This window comes from Lathamus discolor, chromosome 6 (genome assembly GCF_037157495.1).
Source record: "Lathamus discolor isolate bLatDis1 chromosome 6, bLatDis1.hap1, whole genome shotgun sequence".
NCBI classification, from domain to species: Eukaryota; Metazoa; Chordata; class Aves; order Psittaciformes; family Psittacidae; genus Lathamus; species Lathamus discolor.
Genome location: NC_088889.1, coordinates 14,703,426 through 14,722,643, shown reverse-complemented (window position 1 = coordinate 14,722,643; position 19,218 = coordinate 14,703,426). Strand labels below are relative to the sequence as shown.

At 49.8% G+C, this 19,218-nt stretch overlaps 1 protein-coding gene across 8 annotated transcripts in view; it reads left to right on the top strand.

Annotated features, from left to right (window-relative positions):
* Positions 1-676: 676 nt before the first annotated feature.
* Positions 677-19,218, top strand: part of TRIM9 (tripartite motif containing 9) — a 59,145-nt gene continuing 40,603 nt past the window's right edge. For all 8 annotated transcript variants that reach the window (XM_065685008.1, XM_065685013.1, XM_065685007.1 and 5 more), the window contains exon 1: positions 677-1,538. In XM_065685008.1, the coding sequence (XP_065541080.1) occupies positions 723-1,538 (816 nt within the window). In that variant the 5' untranslated portion in view covers positions 677-722. The remainder of the gene's footprint in view (positions 1,539-19,218) is intronic.

The following is a 19,218-nucleotide window of genomic DNA, read 5'->3' as shown; positions in this document are numbered from 1 at the left end:
TTGCGGTCTGAGGGGACATGCTGGAGCCCCCCCTGTATTGCACACACACCCTGTCCTCCGCAAAACACCCACCCAGCTGCACTCTCCCTGGGATGGGGGCTCCCTCTTGCAGCCAGGGCCCCACGGCTCAGTCTCTGCGGCCCCCCAAAGCCCCCCACAGCCGAGCCTCACTCGCTGGGTCCAGTAAAAAGCAACAGGAGAGAGGCTGCAAAGCATCCTGTGGCCATCGGACCATGCGGACCATGCGGACCACCACAGTACCCTGCGGGCGCTGACCCAACACAGCTGGCAGGCCAGGATGTGGGGCTGGGGACGCTGCAGTGCAGGAGCCTAAGGGATGCCGCCATCTTGGGGGCACCCCGGGGCAGTGCTGCAGGCCCCACCGGGGGAAGGCGAGGCGGCCGTGCCCGTGGGGATGCTCCCGGGAGGGAGCCGCGGCGGGGGGAGCAGCGGCAGCCCCCGGGCCTGACCCACGCCCCCCCGCCCTCCGGCAGCTCCGCACCGGAGCCCCCCGGCGACGCCCCCGCAGCCCGGCCCGCGGGGGGCGGGATGGGGGCGGAGCCAATCGGACCGCGCGTCCCGCCCTCCCCGGCGGCTTCGGGCCAATGGCGAGGCGCGGGGCGGGGCGCTCCGGCGGCAGTCGGCGCTGAGGCGCGGGGCGGTGCGGGTGGGTTTTGTCGCTGTGCCGCGGCCGCCGCCGGTGCCGCCGCTCTCCCTTCCCTATGGAAGAAATGGAAGAGGAGCTGAAATGCCCGGTGTGCGGCTCCTTTTACCGGGAGCCCATCATCCTGCCCTGCTCGCACAACCTGTGCCAGGCGTGCGCCCGCAACATCTTGGTGCAGACCCCGGAGTCGGAGTCTCCGCAGAGCCGTCGCGCCTCGGGCTCGGCCGTCTCCGACTATGACTACCTGGACCTGGATAAGATGAGCCTGTACAGCGAGGCGGACAGCGGCTATGGCTCCTACGGCGGCTTCGCCAGCGCTCCCACCACCCCTTGCCAGAAGTCCCCCAACGGCGTCCGCGTCTTCCCGCCGACCGCCCCGCCGCCCCCCGCCGCCCTGGCGCCGCCGCCGCCGCCGCGCAACGCCTGCCTCACCTGCCCGCAGTGCCACCGCAGCCTGGTGCTGGACGAGCGCGGGCTGCGGGGCTTCCCCCGCAACCGGCTGCTGGAGGGCGTCATCGACCGCTACCAGCAGGGCAGGGCGGCGGCTCTGCGCTGCCAGCTCTGCGAGAAGGCGCCCAAGGAGGCGGCCGTCATGTGCGAGCAGTGCGACGTCTTCTACTGCGATCCCTGCCGCCTGCGGTGCCACCCGCCGCGGGGCCCGCTGGCCAAGCACCGCCTGGTGCCGCCGGCACAGGGTCGCGTCAGCCGCCGCCTCAGCCCCCGCAAGATCTCCACCTGCACCGACCATGAGCTGGAGAACCACAGCATGTACTGCGTGCAGTGCAAGAGCCCCGTCTGCTACCAGTGCCTGGAGGAGGGCAAGCATTCCAGCCACGAAGTCAAGGCCCTGGGCGCCATGTGGAAGCTCCACAAGGTGAGCTCCGTTGGTGGCTTGCCCCGGCTGAGCCCCGCGGTGGAGGGTTGTTCGTCCAGCACATCTTGCCCCACGTGTTCTGCCTTCCCCATGCTGGCAGGGCTGGAGCATTGCCGCTCATCCTCTCCCACACCAGGGCTGCGTTTTGCATCCCTGCTTGAGAGGGAAGTTGCTCCCCAGCACAGGGAGGCTGTCAGATGATGCTCCTGTGAGTCCCCAAATCATGCCGTGCTGGCGGGTGCCCACAAGCCAAGGCTCCGCCAAAGGAACTGGCAGAGCCAGCGGGTTGATGGTCTGGGGTGAATCAGGGACATCAGTGCTGCAGAGCTGGGGAAATGACATGGAGGGATGCTTGTGTGAGGAGGAGGCATGAAATCCACCACAGGGGAGGACAGGGACGTGGGAGTGAGGTGCCCTGGGGTGCTGCTGAGGAAGGGCTGCTGCCTCCTCCCGCACACGGAGTCATTGGGAGGAGGAGGGACGCGAGCGGGCAGTGCGGTGGCAGAGCCTTTCACTGAATACTGATCAGCTCCTCTTGAGCGTACTCACTCCCACACACGTCCTCGCTGGAAGAGAAGGTCCTGTCGCTTGAGGCATCATTAGCTTCAGCTTGACTCCATCCACCCCACTGTCTCCCTTCCTCCTTGCGCCAGTGACCCCCTCACCAAAGGAACTGGGGCAGAAGTGACTGGAATGCAGGCAGACAGGACACAAGGGGACAGGCATCACCCCTTGGATGAACATTGAAATAACTGTCCTCTGCTCCAGCAAATCTGTGCAGGCAAGAGCAGGTGGAGGGACCTGTGACAAGTTGCTGGGGAGATGGGGAAGTGCACGACATCCCTGTCAAAAGGGGCTTGGCCCGATCGCTTTCCAGGATTGTTCTTGTTGTGCTGTGCAGAGTCTGTGTGGCTTCATGGAGCATGTAAACTGCTGGGCTGCAGCTCTGTGTTCTGTGTTGGGTCTTTGGGTACATGCAGGCTCAGGCCATCACTTGTAATGATGCTCCTTGAGAGGGCTGGGAGGAGAGGGTAACCATGTTACATGGCATAGTGGGAGGAAAGAGCATGGTGGTGACTGTTGCTGCTGAAAAGGGCTTGTCCTGACCCCCTCCTCAGTGCCTCCTCCCCAGCTTTCCAGTGCTCTTACAAAGATGAACCCCATGTACTGGAGCAGCTTTGGTGCCCCATGCCCTTGTCCTTACACGAGATACAGTCACTGCTCCCAAAGTTGTCAGCAGATAGGACCCCCAGTGGGAGCACCCAGCGGGTATTGGGCTGCCGGGGTCCACCACAGCACAGGTAGTTGCTGACCTGCTCACAGGACCACAGGGGCTCTCCACCAGCATGTTAGCATGGCATGAGCCATCGGATGCTGGGAGCATCTTGCTCCTCTTGCCTGTTATGAAACCCAGTAAGGGCTTGCTGTGTGAGAGCAGCCTGTCTGCCAGAGCCTGGTCCTACTGGCCCAGTTCTTGATGGAGGATGAATGTGTTCAGTCTGTGCTGATACAGAGCAGGAGTAGAGCTGGATCCAGCCTTTGGTGTTTTCCCAAAACGAGGGAAATCTAATGAGTACCAGGCCTTTTCATAATGTTTTGGCTTCACTTTCCTGCTTTGATTCACGTGCAGCAAGGCATATGAGCATCTGGACACCTTCATATGCAAGTACTCAGATACATCAGGTTCAGTCCTTGTGTTCTTGATTAGGTTTATTCTTCCTTGAATGCTTAGTTTTGCTTCCAAAACACCTTTTCATGGGGGAGAGCTTTAGCCGTGTATTTCATTGAGGTAGCTATCGGACAGGGAACTGTAATGTTGCTTGAAATGACAATATTCATGCGATTTCTCACAGATATTTGGAAATCAGAAAGTGAAGTCACACCTGCGTTGAGGGAGCCTGTGCTTCTGCAGGTGTTTACTGCTGCTGCCTGATGTTTGCTTGTTAGGGGAGGGAGAAAGAGTCTGTTGAGTCAAATGTGGCAGTACTATATAATTGAAGGAGTGATTTCATGGCCAGAGCTCAGATTGCTCCCTCAGATGCCACATAACAAAGTCAAGGGGAGAGGCTGTTGACATCTCAAGCCAGTCCCCCTTGGGGCTGGGCATCAGGAACCAAACCACCTGTGGATCTGAGCAGTGAACCTCTTGCAAAAGTATCTGGGTGTCATTTTTTGAGGGACCAGGCCTTGAGCAGCAAGACAGATGTGCCGAAATGGTGACTGTCCCTTTTTGTCTCATCTTTTTGCTGTGACGAGTGGTTGTAGGGAGTACGTGCAGCTCACGTGAAAGGACAGAGTCATCAGGTCTTGAATTCTCTTCTGCGATTACACCACCTCGCAGTGCAAAATACTCTTTGGGATATGTCTGTGCCTGCCTTCAATTTCTGACCCAGGGAGACTGATTCTCGCTGCAGCCTGTGATGACCCCAGAGTGCCTTGATGAGCTGTTGTGCTTGAAAGCAGCATTCATGCATCAGTACCTGATTGCCGAGCCCTGAGCGATTGCTGTTAAGTGCAGCGTGCTTTGCTTTGGAAAGGAGACCAAAGGCCTTTTTACAGACCTGGTCAGGAGCTGTCCCAGTTTTTGCTTTCCTTTGACAGGGTGCTGATTGTGTGGCTCTCGCAGATGATCATTTCAAAATAATCTGTGCTAAGGCACAATCAAGCATAATTCAGGGAGCTGGGGTTTCTGAGCTGAACACAGATTGTGGGAAATCCTCCCACTTCCTCTCTTCCTTTCAGGACAGTTGTTGGGAGGGGGGAAGTGTTCAGAGAAACACAGAGGAAAATGGGGTTTTAATCTGAATTGTCCCAATTTTGTACATATATTGCAGCTGTCTGGATTTTATCCTGACAAGCTGGAGTCCTGCTTAGTATGTCAAAATCAGAAACACAAGATGGAGCTGAATCATTTATTCTTGGAGCATTCAAGTCCCTCTTGGTTTTGCTGAGAAGTGTGTGATGAGTGCAGGCCGAGTAGCTTGCTAATGTTGTTCTATAGATAGATAGATAGATGCATACATGCCAATACAAACAGACTGAAAGGGACCTCCAGGATCATGCAGTGCAGTCCCCAGCTATCTCTGACAGCCGTGAAATCCCATCCATCAGTTGATCAAGTGCTGTCTTAAAAGGATTTTACTCTTGCTGATGCTTGTTAGAAAGGTCTTCCAGAAGCTGGTGGTTTCTGGTAGAAGCTTTTAAGCAGGTTTGAAAGCTTTCTGGGTTAGGCAATGGGAAGACAGTGATGTAGTGTAGTTATTCCTGCTTGTCTCTCAAAGGGTGTCGGGTTGTTGCACAGTGCTGCAACAATCTACGGAGTCCCTGGTCTCCTCACCTCATGGCTGGACACCCTCTCTGAGATGGGGACACCCACCCTGGGGTGGCTCGTGCCTGCCAGAGGCTGCTTTTTTGTTTGAGATCAGTATCTCAACTGCAGCAAACATGCACCTGGGTTCACCATGTGCAGAAATAAGCTGAAGAGCTCAGTGGTCAAACGGTGAATGGTGATGGAAGCTTCTGCTCTCTTTTTGGGCAGTCGAGCAAGAAGCTTCCCTCTGCTCTGGGTTGGGATCATGGGGTTTGTTTACAGAAGCTTATGGGCCTTTTTCTCTTTTCTCCACTAGCATCTCTTTCACATTCCTTTTGCTTAAATCAAGGCCCTGGGGTGGGACTAATCTGCTTTTACCTTGTCACTGAAAGGGGAGGAGGTTAGGCAACCTGTCCAGTTGCTCTTGTAGTGAAGCCAAAACAGGTCTTGACTTTGGAAGTTAAATTGTGCTCTCAGTTATACTTTTACATGGGATTTAACTGCCCAGGATGGGATTTCCCAGCTGAAGGCACAAACAGTCCTCACATTGCAGACTCCTGCAGTGTCTCTGCAGATTGCAGTAGAGACCAGTGCTGTGAACTGAGGTTATGCACTGTGTTGAATCAGCTGTAATGATTGTTAGTAGAGAGGCTAATTAGCGGAGGTGTTATCTAGACCTCAGCTCATCCACACTGTCACTAGCACAGATAGGATGAGGGATGCTGGGGCAGCTCTTCCTTTAAAAATCAAAAATCCTGTGTATACCAGACATGACTTTGTTCCAGTCAGTTTGCACATCTGGGGTAAACTAATGGGTGGAAAACTCTACCAGTGCCTCCTAGTTTCTGCCCAGGGGACAGCAGGCATCAGAGCCAAGACAGGTACAAGCAGACAGCATTATTCATTAGCTTGACTGCACCTCTGCGTTAGCTGCCAGAGAAACTTCTGTGGGAAGTCGCTTCCTTGAGGCATTGTGAATGTACTGCTGTTGGGTCCACAGGAATTCCTGTAGCCTTCAGTGCTTGGGGAAGTATCCAGGGAGTTACTGTACGATGAAGACCTGTTTGCATTTGCAAAGTAAAATATTTGCCTTTAAAACAGAAGCAGGGAGAATCCTTAATCTTTTCCTGTTGCAAGCAATGCTCTTTCCCAAGCCTTGGCTTGATGGAGTCCTTAGTCCCACTGTCCTTGCTCCATCACCTGTCCCTCCTGCCCTTCTCTAGCAATGCCAAACAGCCTGGTGGCTCCATTTTTCTGTGGCCAAAACCTGAGAGTGGCAAACAGGCTGAGATGCTTTGAAGTCAGATAAAAGTGAAGAAATATCACTGAGGTCCATGGATTTATACCAGCTTCTGTCTGCCTGGGATCTGGTGGTGATGCTGCCTTCTTGTATGGATTCATTTAGAAAACAGCTTTCTGCCAGGTGGCTCTTTCCTCTGCACTTACAGCGGTTAATGAAGTAAGGAGCAACCACAAATACCATGCTAATCAAAGGTAATGCGGTACAGCAAGTTCTGTGAGGTGCCTTTGGAGCCTGTGTGGCACTTGAAGCCAGGAGATGTTCTCTCAAGTATTTGCAAATGGAAATGGGCCCAGGGCTGTTATCAGAGCAGGTGTAAATCACTGCAGTTTCATCATTTCAGGTGGGAAGTCTGAAACTCAGCCGACCTCACAGGACCATGCCGTGTGGCACTGCCTGTGCTCAGGCTCTCTCAAAGGCTTATAAGCATCAAAACATGCAGATTGGTGTCTAGAGGGACCTTCTTCACCCAGAAGGTTACTGCTCTGTAAATATCAAACTTTTTCCGTTCTCCCCACACTATTGTATCTGATTTCTTTTTAATTCTCTTGGCCCCTTTATGAATGAAGGATCCCACTGGCTTGGTACTTGTTGCTGCATTTACTGTTGTGCAGGTGGAGAGAACCGCAAGTGAGATGGCTGAAAAATCAGGACTAATTCTTGTCTCTTTCTTGTGGAAATTTCATCAGGTATCAGTGTGTCATCCAGTGATTCTGCTGTCTCCACATCCCTAGCCTGAAAAACCAGGAGAATTAGCAAGCAGAGCAAACACTGAACCTGGTGTTAAGTAAATGACATGAGTGAGAAAAACGCATTGCTGTTTATTTACCAGGTTTCTCAAGTTGCACTAAGAGAGCTGACAGCAGTGCAGGGTGAATCTTTGTCGGGAACACATGCTAAAGAAGCTCGTGGGGCTGCTCCGCATTGCTTATTCCTACTCTTCTAAATAAATCAGCACCCAAAAGCTGAGGTTTTCAGAGGGAAAATTTTGCTTGGTGTCACTTGACAAAGGCTGTTCGCATATGACTGCAAAATCCTGTTGAGGAGTCTTGCGGCATACCTTCTAGAGATGCAGTTCATACCATTTGGAGATATTTTCATTCTCTTTTTTTATTCTCTTTTTCATTCTTTTTCAATTCTCGTTTTCAGTTCTCATTTTCAATCTCTTTTTCATTCTCTTCAACCTTCGTAAAGTTTGAAGGAATTTTCTGCCTCCCTTGATCAACTTGCATCATTCACACATATTTATTCAAAGCTGAGTGCTTTCACATTGTACGTGCTCTTCCCAGCTGTGTGAAAAAGTAATTTAAAAAACGAAAACAGTTAAAACATTACAACTCCCAGCTCTCAAAACTGCTCTTTTGTGAGCCTTGTTCCCTGCTTTGTTTGTTTTGGGGATGAGGTGTTCTCCGTGGCTGTGGTATGCATTTTACCTGTTAAATTGGCTTATAAATAAGCCAGCTCATTCCCTGTTCATTCAGGTAGTCCTACTGGGACAAATTGGATAAATACCTATTTAGAGCAAACCGATAAGCCAAAGAGAGTTCATGGTGTAAATCTCCGGTGACCCTAGCTCAGGTAGTGTCCTAGAAGGAGAGGCAGAGGCTTGTGCGGGAGAAGCCCAGTTACTGTGAAGTGTAAAGCAATGGTACCAAAGCTCTCTGGAGCCTTCAGAATTGAATGCTGCTTTGGGGGACAGCCTGACCCGGAGCTGACTGGAAAAGCTCAATGGGGCCCTGACTTTTTCAGATAAGAGCTGAATTTCTGGCTTGGAAGAATAAGACCAAGTTTGTTTTGAAATTTTCTTGAGCCAACAACGGGCAAGAGCAGAGAGGTCCTTGGCTGTGCAGAATGACGCCAGATTAAAGCACAGCAGGTGCAGCATGGACTAGGTTTTGGGCTCTGTTTTTGCATTTGATTAGCCATTAAATTCCCTGTGTAACAGAAATACAGGGGTGGTTATAGGTGCACACTCAGTTCTGTAACACAGTCAACAGAAATTGCTCTGGAAGGGTCCTGACAGTTGAGGGATTTCCCATCAGTGTGAGCTGCCACTTCCCCTTTACTAACCTTATATTAGCTGATGGATTTAAAAGAAGGGTAGGCACTGGATGTTAACAAGGCATGCGTGTTTGCTGCCCGAATTGCAGCGTGCTGGAGCCACGGTTGCCGTTGCCCAGCAGCCGGAGGTCAGATCTGCAGCTGGTGTAAATGAGCAGGGCTCCACTGGAGCAGATGCGGAAGCACTGAGCCATTGGAGTGGAAGACAAGGTTTGTGACTTCGGGTGTCTCACACAGAGATCCCAACCTGGGTGCCCACATGGGGCTGCTGCTTCTTCCAGCTTGGAGAAGAGGTGTAATGCCTAAGCACCCCAGCAAATACCAGTTAAATCATTCGCATAAACTGTGGCACATCTTTTAACCAGTGATGCTGGTTTTTTTCCTTTTTTGGGGTGTCAGGCCCTTGCATTGGGTTCCATCTTTTCCCTTTCCTGTGGCTGGCCCTTCTCTTGTCATGGTGCCCTGCAGCAGGGTTGTTAGTGTGTGTGAATTAATGATGGCTTACAGCTTGAGGGTGCACAATGCATCTGTAGCATCACTTGTTTAAGCCCAAGCTGTGAAACTGCAGCTGCTTTCCACCTGCAGCTCTTGGGCTCTTCTCTGATGAAATCCCTCTGTCTTCACACATGATCAGTGTCCCTTGATTCAAGAGGCATTAATTCAGTAATTCTTTTGACTTCACTACTTTTCTCCTCTCCTTGCTCTTTACCTCTTGACCTCTGCAGGCATCAGCTGTAGGCAATGGAAGGAACTGCGGCTCCTGGCCTAGCACTCAGTGCACTGATTGCCCAGGGTCTTTGTCCCTTTGCTAGCTGGGGCTTCACTGTACTGATTGGCTTTCTGCCTAGGAAGGGCCTTTCTGTCTGCAGAGGCAGACTCAGAGGTCTGATTTTGACTCCAGGGTGTTGTTAGGACATAATCCTTTTCCAAACAGGTTTCTCTGATTTTTTGCTGTGGTCTTTCCAATGGAGTATGTAAAGCTGGAAGAAGGGGGGGATTAGTGTCAAGCTTTGAAATAGATCATTTCTTTATTAGATGATTTCAAGACACAGACATACTACTTTGGGGTCAGACCCACTGTTCCCTTTCTCCCTTTCCTGGCAGGGCTGGGCTGTGTTACCCAAAGCACCTACTAATGCAGCCTGAAGCAGGAGAGGAATGGGAAGATGCTGTCAGGTGCTGCTCTGGCTGCTTCTAGTGAAGTGAGGGAAGGAACTGTGCCATTGTTTCCCTGAGGATGCTGGAAGAAGAGGGCTGGGTTTGTGGCTGTGACTGGAGGTCGGCTCTCTCTGCTGAGGATTTGCCTTGTGCTCTTGGCCAAATAATTGCATAGCCTCCCTGTCTGTCCTTTCCCCTGCCTCAGACTGCCCTAGCTTGTTCAAAATTGCCTCTTAGAAATGTATGTTTAGCACAGCTCCCTTCCTCCAGCCCAGCAGCCTGATCATGGTGTAATACAAATTCATAACCAAGCACCGCCTGCTACATGTGGAGATGTACTGAGAACTTCTAACAATGCAGAGGGCATCGTAGCTGTCAGGGCTGGATGAAATCCCATCAAGAACATAATGAGAGCATCAGCCTATCTCCCTGGGAAAACACTTCCATAAATGTGCAGTCTTAAATTGAAGTCACAGAGATTTAAGGGCATGACTTAAATGCTTTCTTGAGTTATGGCGCCTGAAATGGTAAACTGGTGAGAGTCCTTGATGTGCAAACAACATCAAATTAACTGCATCCTGGGTGAGAGCTGGCGTTGTCCCTTGGCTCTGTGACAGATGCTACTGTTTCCTGGGAACACAGTGCTCTTTCTTTGGCAGGGTACAAGACAGAAGTGTAAAGCAAGCTTTGACTTTCATGGCAAAGCCAGTAAAGTCTTAGTATTGCTGTCTAAGGAAGCAGTCAAAATGCCTCAGATTGTCCCAACATATATTTTATTGGTGCTCCTTTGTAGTTTAGGCTCTTCTTCTGCCATTTTTAATCTACAGCCAGCTCTTTGTGAGGGGCAGCAGCAGTGGTTCAGGTTGCACTCTTGCATAAAACCCACTCAGCTCCGTAACTCAGACATGGCTGAGTTTGTCCTGTATCCATCCTGCAGCAGCACTTCTTCCATCCTGATACTGAATTCAGTGGAAATGAGGGCCCAAAGAGTATTTGCTTAGGTCTGTGCTGCCAGCAGCCCACAGCTTGGTGAATCAGAGAAGTGCATAGACGCAGTTTCTCACCTATGAGATTATTCTTCACCTCCCCCAGAGCTCAGCAGTTAAAATTTGTTGTTGGCTAAAAATATATAAAAAATAAAGATCCTGTATGCCCAAAGAGTTGTGGGTTTGAATCATTTTTATTTTTGCCCTCTGGCTGCTCAGCAGGGTGGAGGGGAGCTGAGCACTGTACCATCCCCTCTGCTCTGCTAATGGCAGATGACAGCCCAGATTGAGAGGCAAGAAGGTTATTTGGTTGTATCGACTGTGTGTATCGTGCTGTGCTTCTGGAGCTATGAACCAGATGACCGATCGGTCGATCCATCTGTGACTTGGGCAATGGTTATGCTCTCTATTGATTTCCTGCAGCGGTGCCGAGTTGTCAGATGGCAAAGGGCACACTGCAAGCAGCTCTGAGAAGGATCCTTCCTCCGGTTCTGGCTGGAAGGTGACTTGCCCACGTCTCCGGTGGGCAGACCCTGCCAAGCCGCAAGCTGATCAGCTGCATCTTGCAGCAGGTTTCTGCCTTGTGCTGCTGAGCCCCACTATTTGCTTTCGGCAAATGTGCCAAATGTGGCTGATGAGCCTCATTCATCCCTTTCTGAGCTGTGAGTGGTAGGTAGGTGCCAGGGGAAGGCCACCACCCTGCTCTACTGCTGGGATGCCCCGTAGTTGTTGGAAGCCTGGAGGAATGCTTCCCTTGCAAGGGAGAAAAGTGAGAGGAAGAAGGGGAAAAGGAGGTAAGATCCCACCCCATGCTCTCAGTTGCTTTGTCCTTCCGCACCTTGCAGCTGCAGCATTTCAGCAGCTGGAGAGGATTGAGAGACAGTGGAGTGCCATTTATTTAGTAGAGCTAAGTTTGACTCCTTTCCTAACTGCTGTCAGGAGAAATATGCCTCTTTCCCTTAGTGATGGAGGGAGCGTAAGAAGCACTACCTGATGAGACCGAAACTTCATTTGAGCCCTGTTTGTGATTGACCTAGAGCTATTTTATGATTTGAGCAAGTTGGCATACTGTGAGAACCAATGCAGGTGAATTTCATTTTGAAACAACCTAGTTTCTGCTTGGGCAAAAGGTATTTTGGTCAATTATAGCACAGTTATTAGGACATAGCAAGTGAGAGTGCTGTGCAGTGAAGCAGGATGAGGAACAAGCAAGCCACATCTTCACGGTGGTATCCTGAGACTTAAACAAGTCAAAGTGCCAAAGCTCATGGAGCTGCTTGTGTAGTGCTTTAGCTGGCTCTTAGCTCATGCCTCACAGGTTTGGTCTGCAGGGTTTGTAGCTATCTATCTTGGTGCTGGTAACTGCATGGTCAGTTTTCACCTGAGAGTGGACACTTGGGAAGCAAAGTCTGGCTGTGCTCAGGACCTTGGGAGGCACTGTAAATAGTGAGATTGAGTTTAGAAGCACGTGCTCTTTATCTCATGATCCTGCCCTATTTCTCAGCTGGAGTAAGTCCACATGGATTCATCGACCCAAGTGTCTTCCTCCCTGAACATGGTTTTCCTGTGACTCCCATAGATGTGAGGGGAGTATGCAGTCCACTGCAACCATGAGTTTTGTGACCTGGGGTAACACCTCCTACAATTACGTGATGTTTTTTCTGCTGAGAGGGGAAGTGGGACACCTTTATGGAGCTGTTTCAGTTCCTGGGATCATTTGCAACTCAGCAGAGGCGATGACAGGAGGATGACGCTGTGCAAGGTCATTTGTGACAATTAGCGCAGATCATCTTTCTGCACAACCACATGCAGTCAGCATTTGGCATCTCGGTTCATCTTGTGATGCATCAAAAGGAAAGTTAGGGGAATAATTTATGTCACAACTGCAGAAGGCTGTGTAAGGTAGGACAAAGCCCTTCCTGACGTATGCCACAATGGCTTCACTAAAACTGTGAAGTATTACAGTTGTCATGAGTTGTGTCAGGTCCAAAAGTCTTGGGTTTTGCAAACCAGCCTGGGGCCCCAGAGAGGTCTGAGAGGGAGGAACAGATTTGTTAGTAGGGCCTGTAGTGTTAGGACTAAGCTAAAAGAGGGGAGATTTAGGCTAGATATAGGGAAGCAATCTTTTACACTGAGGGTGGTGATGCACTGGCGTAGGTTGCCCAGGAAAGTGGTAGATGCCCCACCTTGGAAGATTCAAGGTCAGGTTGGACGGGGCTCTGAGCAACCTGATCTAGTTGAAGATGCCTGTGGTAGGGGGGTTCTACTAGATGGTCTTTAAAGATCCCTTCCAACTCAAACCATTCTGTGAGCAGTTTGATGCCAGATGGGTCTGGAATGAAAATGTGCAGAATTTGGTAATCTCAAGATATGGCTAAAGCCTTATGTGAATCATGCCATCGAATGCCATTGACCATAGTGATTTGTCCCTTCTTCATTCTCTGTCGCCCAGCTGCAGATATGGTCGCCCAGCTGCAGATATGGCACCTGTCTGGCACTCGACATGTGATATGAACCACATGCAGTGGTTGTTCCCAGCACCCAATAAAGACTGTGTCAGTTGCAAAAGTCTGAGGGCTTCATCATCCCCCAGTCCTGCAAGGGCTTCTTGGGATTTTATCATTGAGCTGGAGGCAATACTCCGTGTTGTCAAATGAGAAGAAAGCTGCTAGCCAGAAAACAAGCATGTTGAGCTCACATTTAATCAGGAGGCTGGGTCTGGAAGGGTGGGATGCTGGAGTTTTTCCTCACCCAGCATGTAGACTGGTGGTTTCCAGCAGAGAGTTCACCAAGGCTGTCTGAAGGGTACCAGGCCATGTGATTTATTCAGAGTCTTGTCTTCTGGTAGGTCATGGAACAGTTCTGTTCTAGTGGATGTGGTTTTCATCACCTGGTATGTTATAAACAGTAAAATGAGAATAATTTAAAAACATGCCAGTAGAGTTTGTATTTATGCAGCCACCAGGTGTTATGCCATTCCAAAAGAGTTTACATCATAGCAGGGTTCCTGAATCTAAGAAAACATCCACTTCACTTGTACTTGACCCAAAAGACATTTGATTTAAATTAAATACAATGAAGCTTACAGGACCAACATCATCACCTGGCGAGAGTATGTGCTGCAGTGTTGAGTTCAGGGGAGCTGTGCTGATTTAGATTGCCTGAGACTCTGCTATAATATATGACCTATTAATAATTGTGCATAGCAGGGATTGGGAGCAGAGTTATGTGCCTAATGACTGTCTCTGTGAAAAGCTTTTAACCTCAGCAAAATGTTTACAAAATCAATATTTATTATATTGCAGTCATTTAGTTTAAATAGACAGTTTACTTGGTTTGGCATCTCCAAGTTGATTTGCAGTTACAGTTTGAAGGAGCCAAGAGATCTCTGAATACAAGCAATATCCCAAATGTGTGTCAAGTGTGTAATTTAAGGCCAGGGTCTTCCTCCTTCCTTCATGCAGAGTGGTCCCTGCCATTGGGAATAACTGTGGTAACGTGAAGCGATTCACTCCTTCAGTGTGAGGTTGGTGGAATGTGACACTGAAAATTTATATGCAATTGTTAGGTATTTTATAAAAGCTTATGTAACAACTTGCTGCACTGGCAATTTTGCATGTGCATAAATACATAAATCTACCTCTTCCTTACAGAGTATTTTTAAAAAGCAGGTAGCCTCAGCTCTGCAAGGAAGCATCGCTATTTATTGCGAGACTGAGGTGATACGAAGATGATTATTTTTAATTTATGTGTTTAGAGAATCACAGCACTTGGATCCCAACCACACAGCTGAAGTCCTTGCAGAAGCCGAGTTTCTTGAGGCCCTCCAACACAGCTGGAGAGGCTTGGGCTCCCTGCGAGTGAGCCTTGGCCTTGCTGGTGATGCCTTTGCTGAAAGGGGATGCGAGAGTCCAATATCCAGGTGTGTCCTCCCCACACTGAGGCACAGTATTACTCTCTAGAGACTTTTAGAGGTATTTACTGTGTCCATGGCACCTTTTCTCCATAGGCTGGGTTTTTTTAAGGTCTTTGGAACACTTCCTTCCTGTGGAAAAAACCACAACCTATTACTGAAGTAAATGTGAATTATTCCCCCTCCCATCCCTTGGTATTTCCTGGGTTCTTCTCTTCTTCATAAATAACCATGAATGATTCAGTGAGTCCATTAACTGCTTTTCTCCTGACACTAAGATGTATTGCTCAGCTCCAGCGTTTCGGATCTCCTTCAGTTCTGGGTACGGAACCCCCTCGCTTCCTCACATTCTTTCACTGATAAATTCTTCATTACTTCCTAATTAGCCATACGTCCTTTCTTATTAAAGAATAATTTTCTTAAAAGCACTCACTATCTCAGCTCTTCTAGAATTATTGATTTATTTTTCCTCCTTTTTTATTAATGGGTCTACATTCTTTTCATAATCCATCCAGTTCATTTGGTTAGCCTTCCGATAACGACTCCCACCCTCCTCTGCCTACACCCTTCCTACTCTCATCCTGCCTTCAAGTACGTTTGTCTCTCTTTGCACCTCTCTCTGTGGTTCATTTTCCTTGAAAATCTTAGTGTGGGCACTTCAAACACATCATATGAACTCGAAGGAGTGGGGTTTCCAAAGAGCTTGTTCCTGGATTGCATTAGGAGAGCTGGAGGTTGAATTCCTCAGAGGTTTTCAATCTTGGCGCTTGCTAAATTCACACCTTCCTGTGCCTTCTCTCTGGGCACCTTGCTGGCTTTGGTAGGCTCCTTCCTGGAGGACCTGGTTTTAAACCACTTCTACTGGCTGCTTGTGCTGTGCCATGTTGCACTGCTTCCAAAAGGGATTATAGGCCTTCAAGTGGGCAAGTGGGGAGACCAGGGATCAAGGGGTTTTGCCTCTTGGAATCCTTCCAGTGCTCTTGAGCAAATGGGACACACAGAGAGTTGCTCCATTGGTTTCACTGTGGCATATTCTGCGCAGCCTGGGAGGCCTGAGGACTTCGGGCTGATGCATGTACCAGGGTTGGTTTCTGCTCAGTGTCCCCAGAGGTAAAAAAGCATGGCATGTCCCAAGGGATTGGTTTCGTGGACTCTGGAGCAAAGTGCGGCAGCCACGGGAGCGTGTCCTGAGCTTACTGGAGACATGACAACCAGCCTGATCTCACTGCTGGAAGCTGCTAGGGAGCTTGGGGTTTGCAGCACTACTGAGTTTGCTTGCCTGAGACCATCTCCAGCACCCCGCCAGACGAAGGTGAGGGGCCTGCAAAATGCCCCTTGTGCCCATCGGGTATGGGGACAGAGCATCTAGCACACACACAGTCTGCTCCCTGTCTGAAGCAGGACTTCTGCTTACTCTTAGTCTAAGAATGAGATGCTTTTCCATATCCATCCTTCCCTGGAAATCCTGCTCTCTCCGTGTTTTGAAGTCTCCATAATCCAGACTGGCTTTTGGGGTATCTGCAGCACCAAATGCAGTCTGGTTGCTGTCACGTTTTGGGATTAATCCCAAATCCAACCCTTTCTAACTTAGGAAGCTTGGATCCAGGTGTAGCTGCTCAGACTCAAGTGTCTGGCGGAAGGAGTTAACAGAGGAGAAAGGCTGGATTAACTGTGTTTTTCCTGCCCTTGAGGTGAGATCTGAGCCTCCTCGCTCTGCTTTAAGTGCTTTCCTGGCAGCAGCCACCCGAGTGTCTCTGCTGTTGCTTCAGTGAGACTTGCATTCCCAGTGCTCCAGTATCCATGGTGATGAGAAGTATTTCTAAAGTGGTGCATCAATGGAAATATGAAATCCTGCTCCTTGGACCTGCCCTTTGATCTCTGCTGCATCTGTCCTCGTTTTTCTTTTTGGAGAGCAGAAAGAGCCCTCCCCTGTGCGCAGTAGTGGCAACAGTCTTTGGTTTAAATGAACAGGAGCTCAGTGTGTGCCTGCAGAGCCTCCCCTTTGCCCAAAGGAGAAAGAGGAACTGCTCTTGGAGAAATCACATATGTAGAGGTAGGACTACATGAAGCCCAAGGGGTTGGCAGTGGCCTTGCTCTGCTGAAGAGCTGCTTTGTCCCCACACTGAAACCCCACTAGGTGACTGGTTGGGAGCGTCTCTGCTTAGGCAGAGATGTTCACAGCAGGCAAAAGCTCTTTTTTGAGTAATACAGCTTTGGTCATAGAAAACTTAAGGTTAGAAGGGACTTCAGAGAGCTCACGTCCAGCCTTCTGCCCAGAAGCAGCAACAATAACTGAAGAAGATGGTTTCTTTAGTAAGCTCAACCTGTGGCAAGTCTCTCTGGCCTCTGCTTCTTTTAAGAGACAGGAGAAGTAATGCCAGGCCTACAGTCCTTGTAACTTACGAGGCATGAGAAAAGCTTTGGTAGTGCCAAGAGATACTACTTATCTCTTGCCTGGGCTGTCTGGAGTCAAGAGGCTCATGGCTGAAAGCAAACATCCAAAGTGGTGATATCCAGCTGCTGGAGAGGAAAGGAGTGAAGCAGAAAGACTGTTCATATGGATCTTGATTTTGTTTTTCCCCTTCTGCTGCTGCTGTGTGACACCAGCAATCCTACTGAAAGCAGTAATAATTTGCTGATGTTCTATTGCTAGTGAAGTCATGTCTGCCAGTGACAAAGCGGAGATCTTTTTAGTGTGAGGTGTCCCTGTCCATGGCAGGGGGGTTGGAACTAGATGATCTTGAGGTCCTTTCCAACCCTAACTATTCTATGATTCTATGATTCTATGATCTCCCAGCGTAGGTACTGTCTCTGCTGAACAAACTGGCTGGCACAGCCAGGCTGGGTAAGTCAGATGGGCTGTTTGGCTGTGCCCAGGAGAGCTGCCCTGCTGCACAGGGGCTCAGGTGTGACAGTGAGAGCGGCATTCACACCTTGCAGCCGAGTGTGTTGCAGTGATGTCCGCTCTAGCTCCCTTGAATATACTTCAGTGACAGAGTATGGCTGTTCCAAGTGGTATTGCCTGTGGTTTGGCCATCACATGGGGGTTGCGGTAGAGCTGGAGCTCACTGCTGTTTCCTAGAGATGTGAGGGAGAGCTCAGGACAGCTGCTGGAAAGGCTCAGGTCCCCAAAGTGTGTTTCAGATGGCTCTGGGCATCCTCATTATGCAGAACCTCTCGGGGGATTTACTGTTTTAATGTTATGCTCATCAGGTGCTCACCAATAAACACATGCTTTAAAGCACGAACCAAGAGCAACATATAGAGAAAAACAGGAACAAAGAACCCACATTCTCTTTAAAATATGTCAGAAAAGCAGGGAGAGAGGGCTTTTCTGTGTACTCTGGGCTGTATTTGCCTGAAGAGATGGTAACGCCCAGCAATTATTTGGTCAAGTCCGGCACACAGAGCACTCAGTTAAAGACCTCCGAGGAGAGCACAAGAAGCACTCCAAAAGGGTGATGTGAGCTGCATGTGGAGGAAATTCATGCTGGCACAGCCTCAGTTGGAGTACGGTGACAGTGTGGGACACTCTGGCATCGATGCAGTTGCAAACCACATTTGTAGCATGCAGGGAGAGCAGATGGAGTGACTGCAGGGCATGGGCATGCACAGAGGGGAGAAGAGGAGGTTGGAGAGAGGGACTGTGACAGTCTTCAAGCCGACAATGGGCTGCTGCAGGCTTTGTATTTGAAGGAATGACCCCAATACCATATCCTTCAACAGCTATTAGCCAGTATCCCATCAGGGAGTATCAGACTGGGAAAGATGTCCTAAGGCTGAGAGCATTTAGATTTGAGACAATGATGGAAAAGACCAACAGCAGGCTGTAGTAATTCAGTCATAGAATGGTTTGGGTTGGAAGGGACCTTTAAGGTGCAACCCTTTCAGCGCTTCAGCACATGCCAGACTGCTTTTTGCAGGGGCAGATGGTTAAGAGCAAATAGCCAGAAGGAACATACACAGAAAAGCAACGCTCTTGTAGTTGTGTAGGACTTTGGATGTTCCCAAGATAAGAGGCACCTTGGGAGAGGAGATACCTTTTGTTACACTAATTCAGTTGGGAAAGGCAGGCAAACTTTTGGGTACACCAGCCCATCCTCAGGCTGCAGCATCAGGGATTCATTAGGAAATACCAGCAGATGGGCTGTTCGTAAGGCCATGATGCAGCCCTGCATCCCAGTCCCCAGTGGAGGTACTTGGGGGATATACATACTTCTTCCTGTTGAAGGGGAGGCCTGTGTGTTGATAGCCAAAGGGAATGAGATGCCATCTCCCATCTGTGCCTTTGAAAAACTCCCCTCAGCTAAGTCCATGAGTGCATGCTGATGTTCTGTAAAATCTCAGTTTTGGTCAGCAGCCAAAGAAGCAAAGGGCTGTGAAATGAGAAGCTGCTGCTAAGGCACCATCTCTGAAAGCCACAGTGTATTGCCAGTTCAGCTCAGATGGCCGGTGAGATACTTACACAGGACTGACAACATGCAGAGCCACGAGGATGCTAAGGCTGTGTGACCTGTTTGGTGTCTGCTTGTGTGCTGCTGTTGTTTGAAAGTTGTGCTTTTACCTTTGTCTGAAGCACATGAGGCTTCCTTAGGCTGAGTGCCCACCCACCCAGCTGCCCCAGAGCTTTCTGGTCTACACTGGCAGGAGATGGGAGAAGTGGACTTCCCCAGCATCATGCTGGCCACCTCTGGTAGAGCAGGGCTTGGATGCCAGGCCTTCTGGATGCCATATCAGGACTATGTTCAGTAGGAAGGCAGTTTCATTGAGCTCCCTCTGTGGTTGAATTTCATGATCACCAGTGATGGGGGCGATGAGTTGCTGTTGTTCTCGTGCTAGCCCCAGTGAGTGCATTGAATGCTGGCTGATTGCAGTGATTGAGTGTATTCCTCTGCCTTAGTGCTTCAGTGGGTATAGCCCAGAGCTGAAGGGTGCAATGCAGTTTACATTTC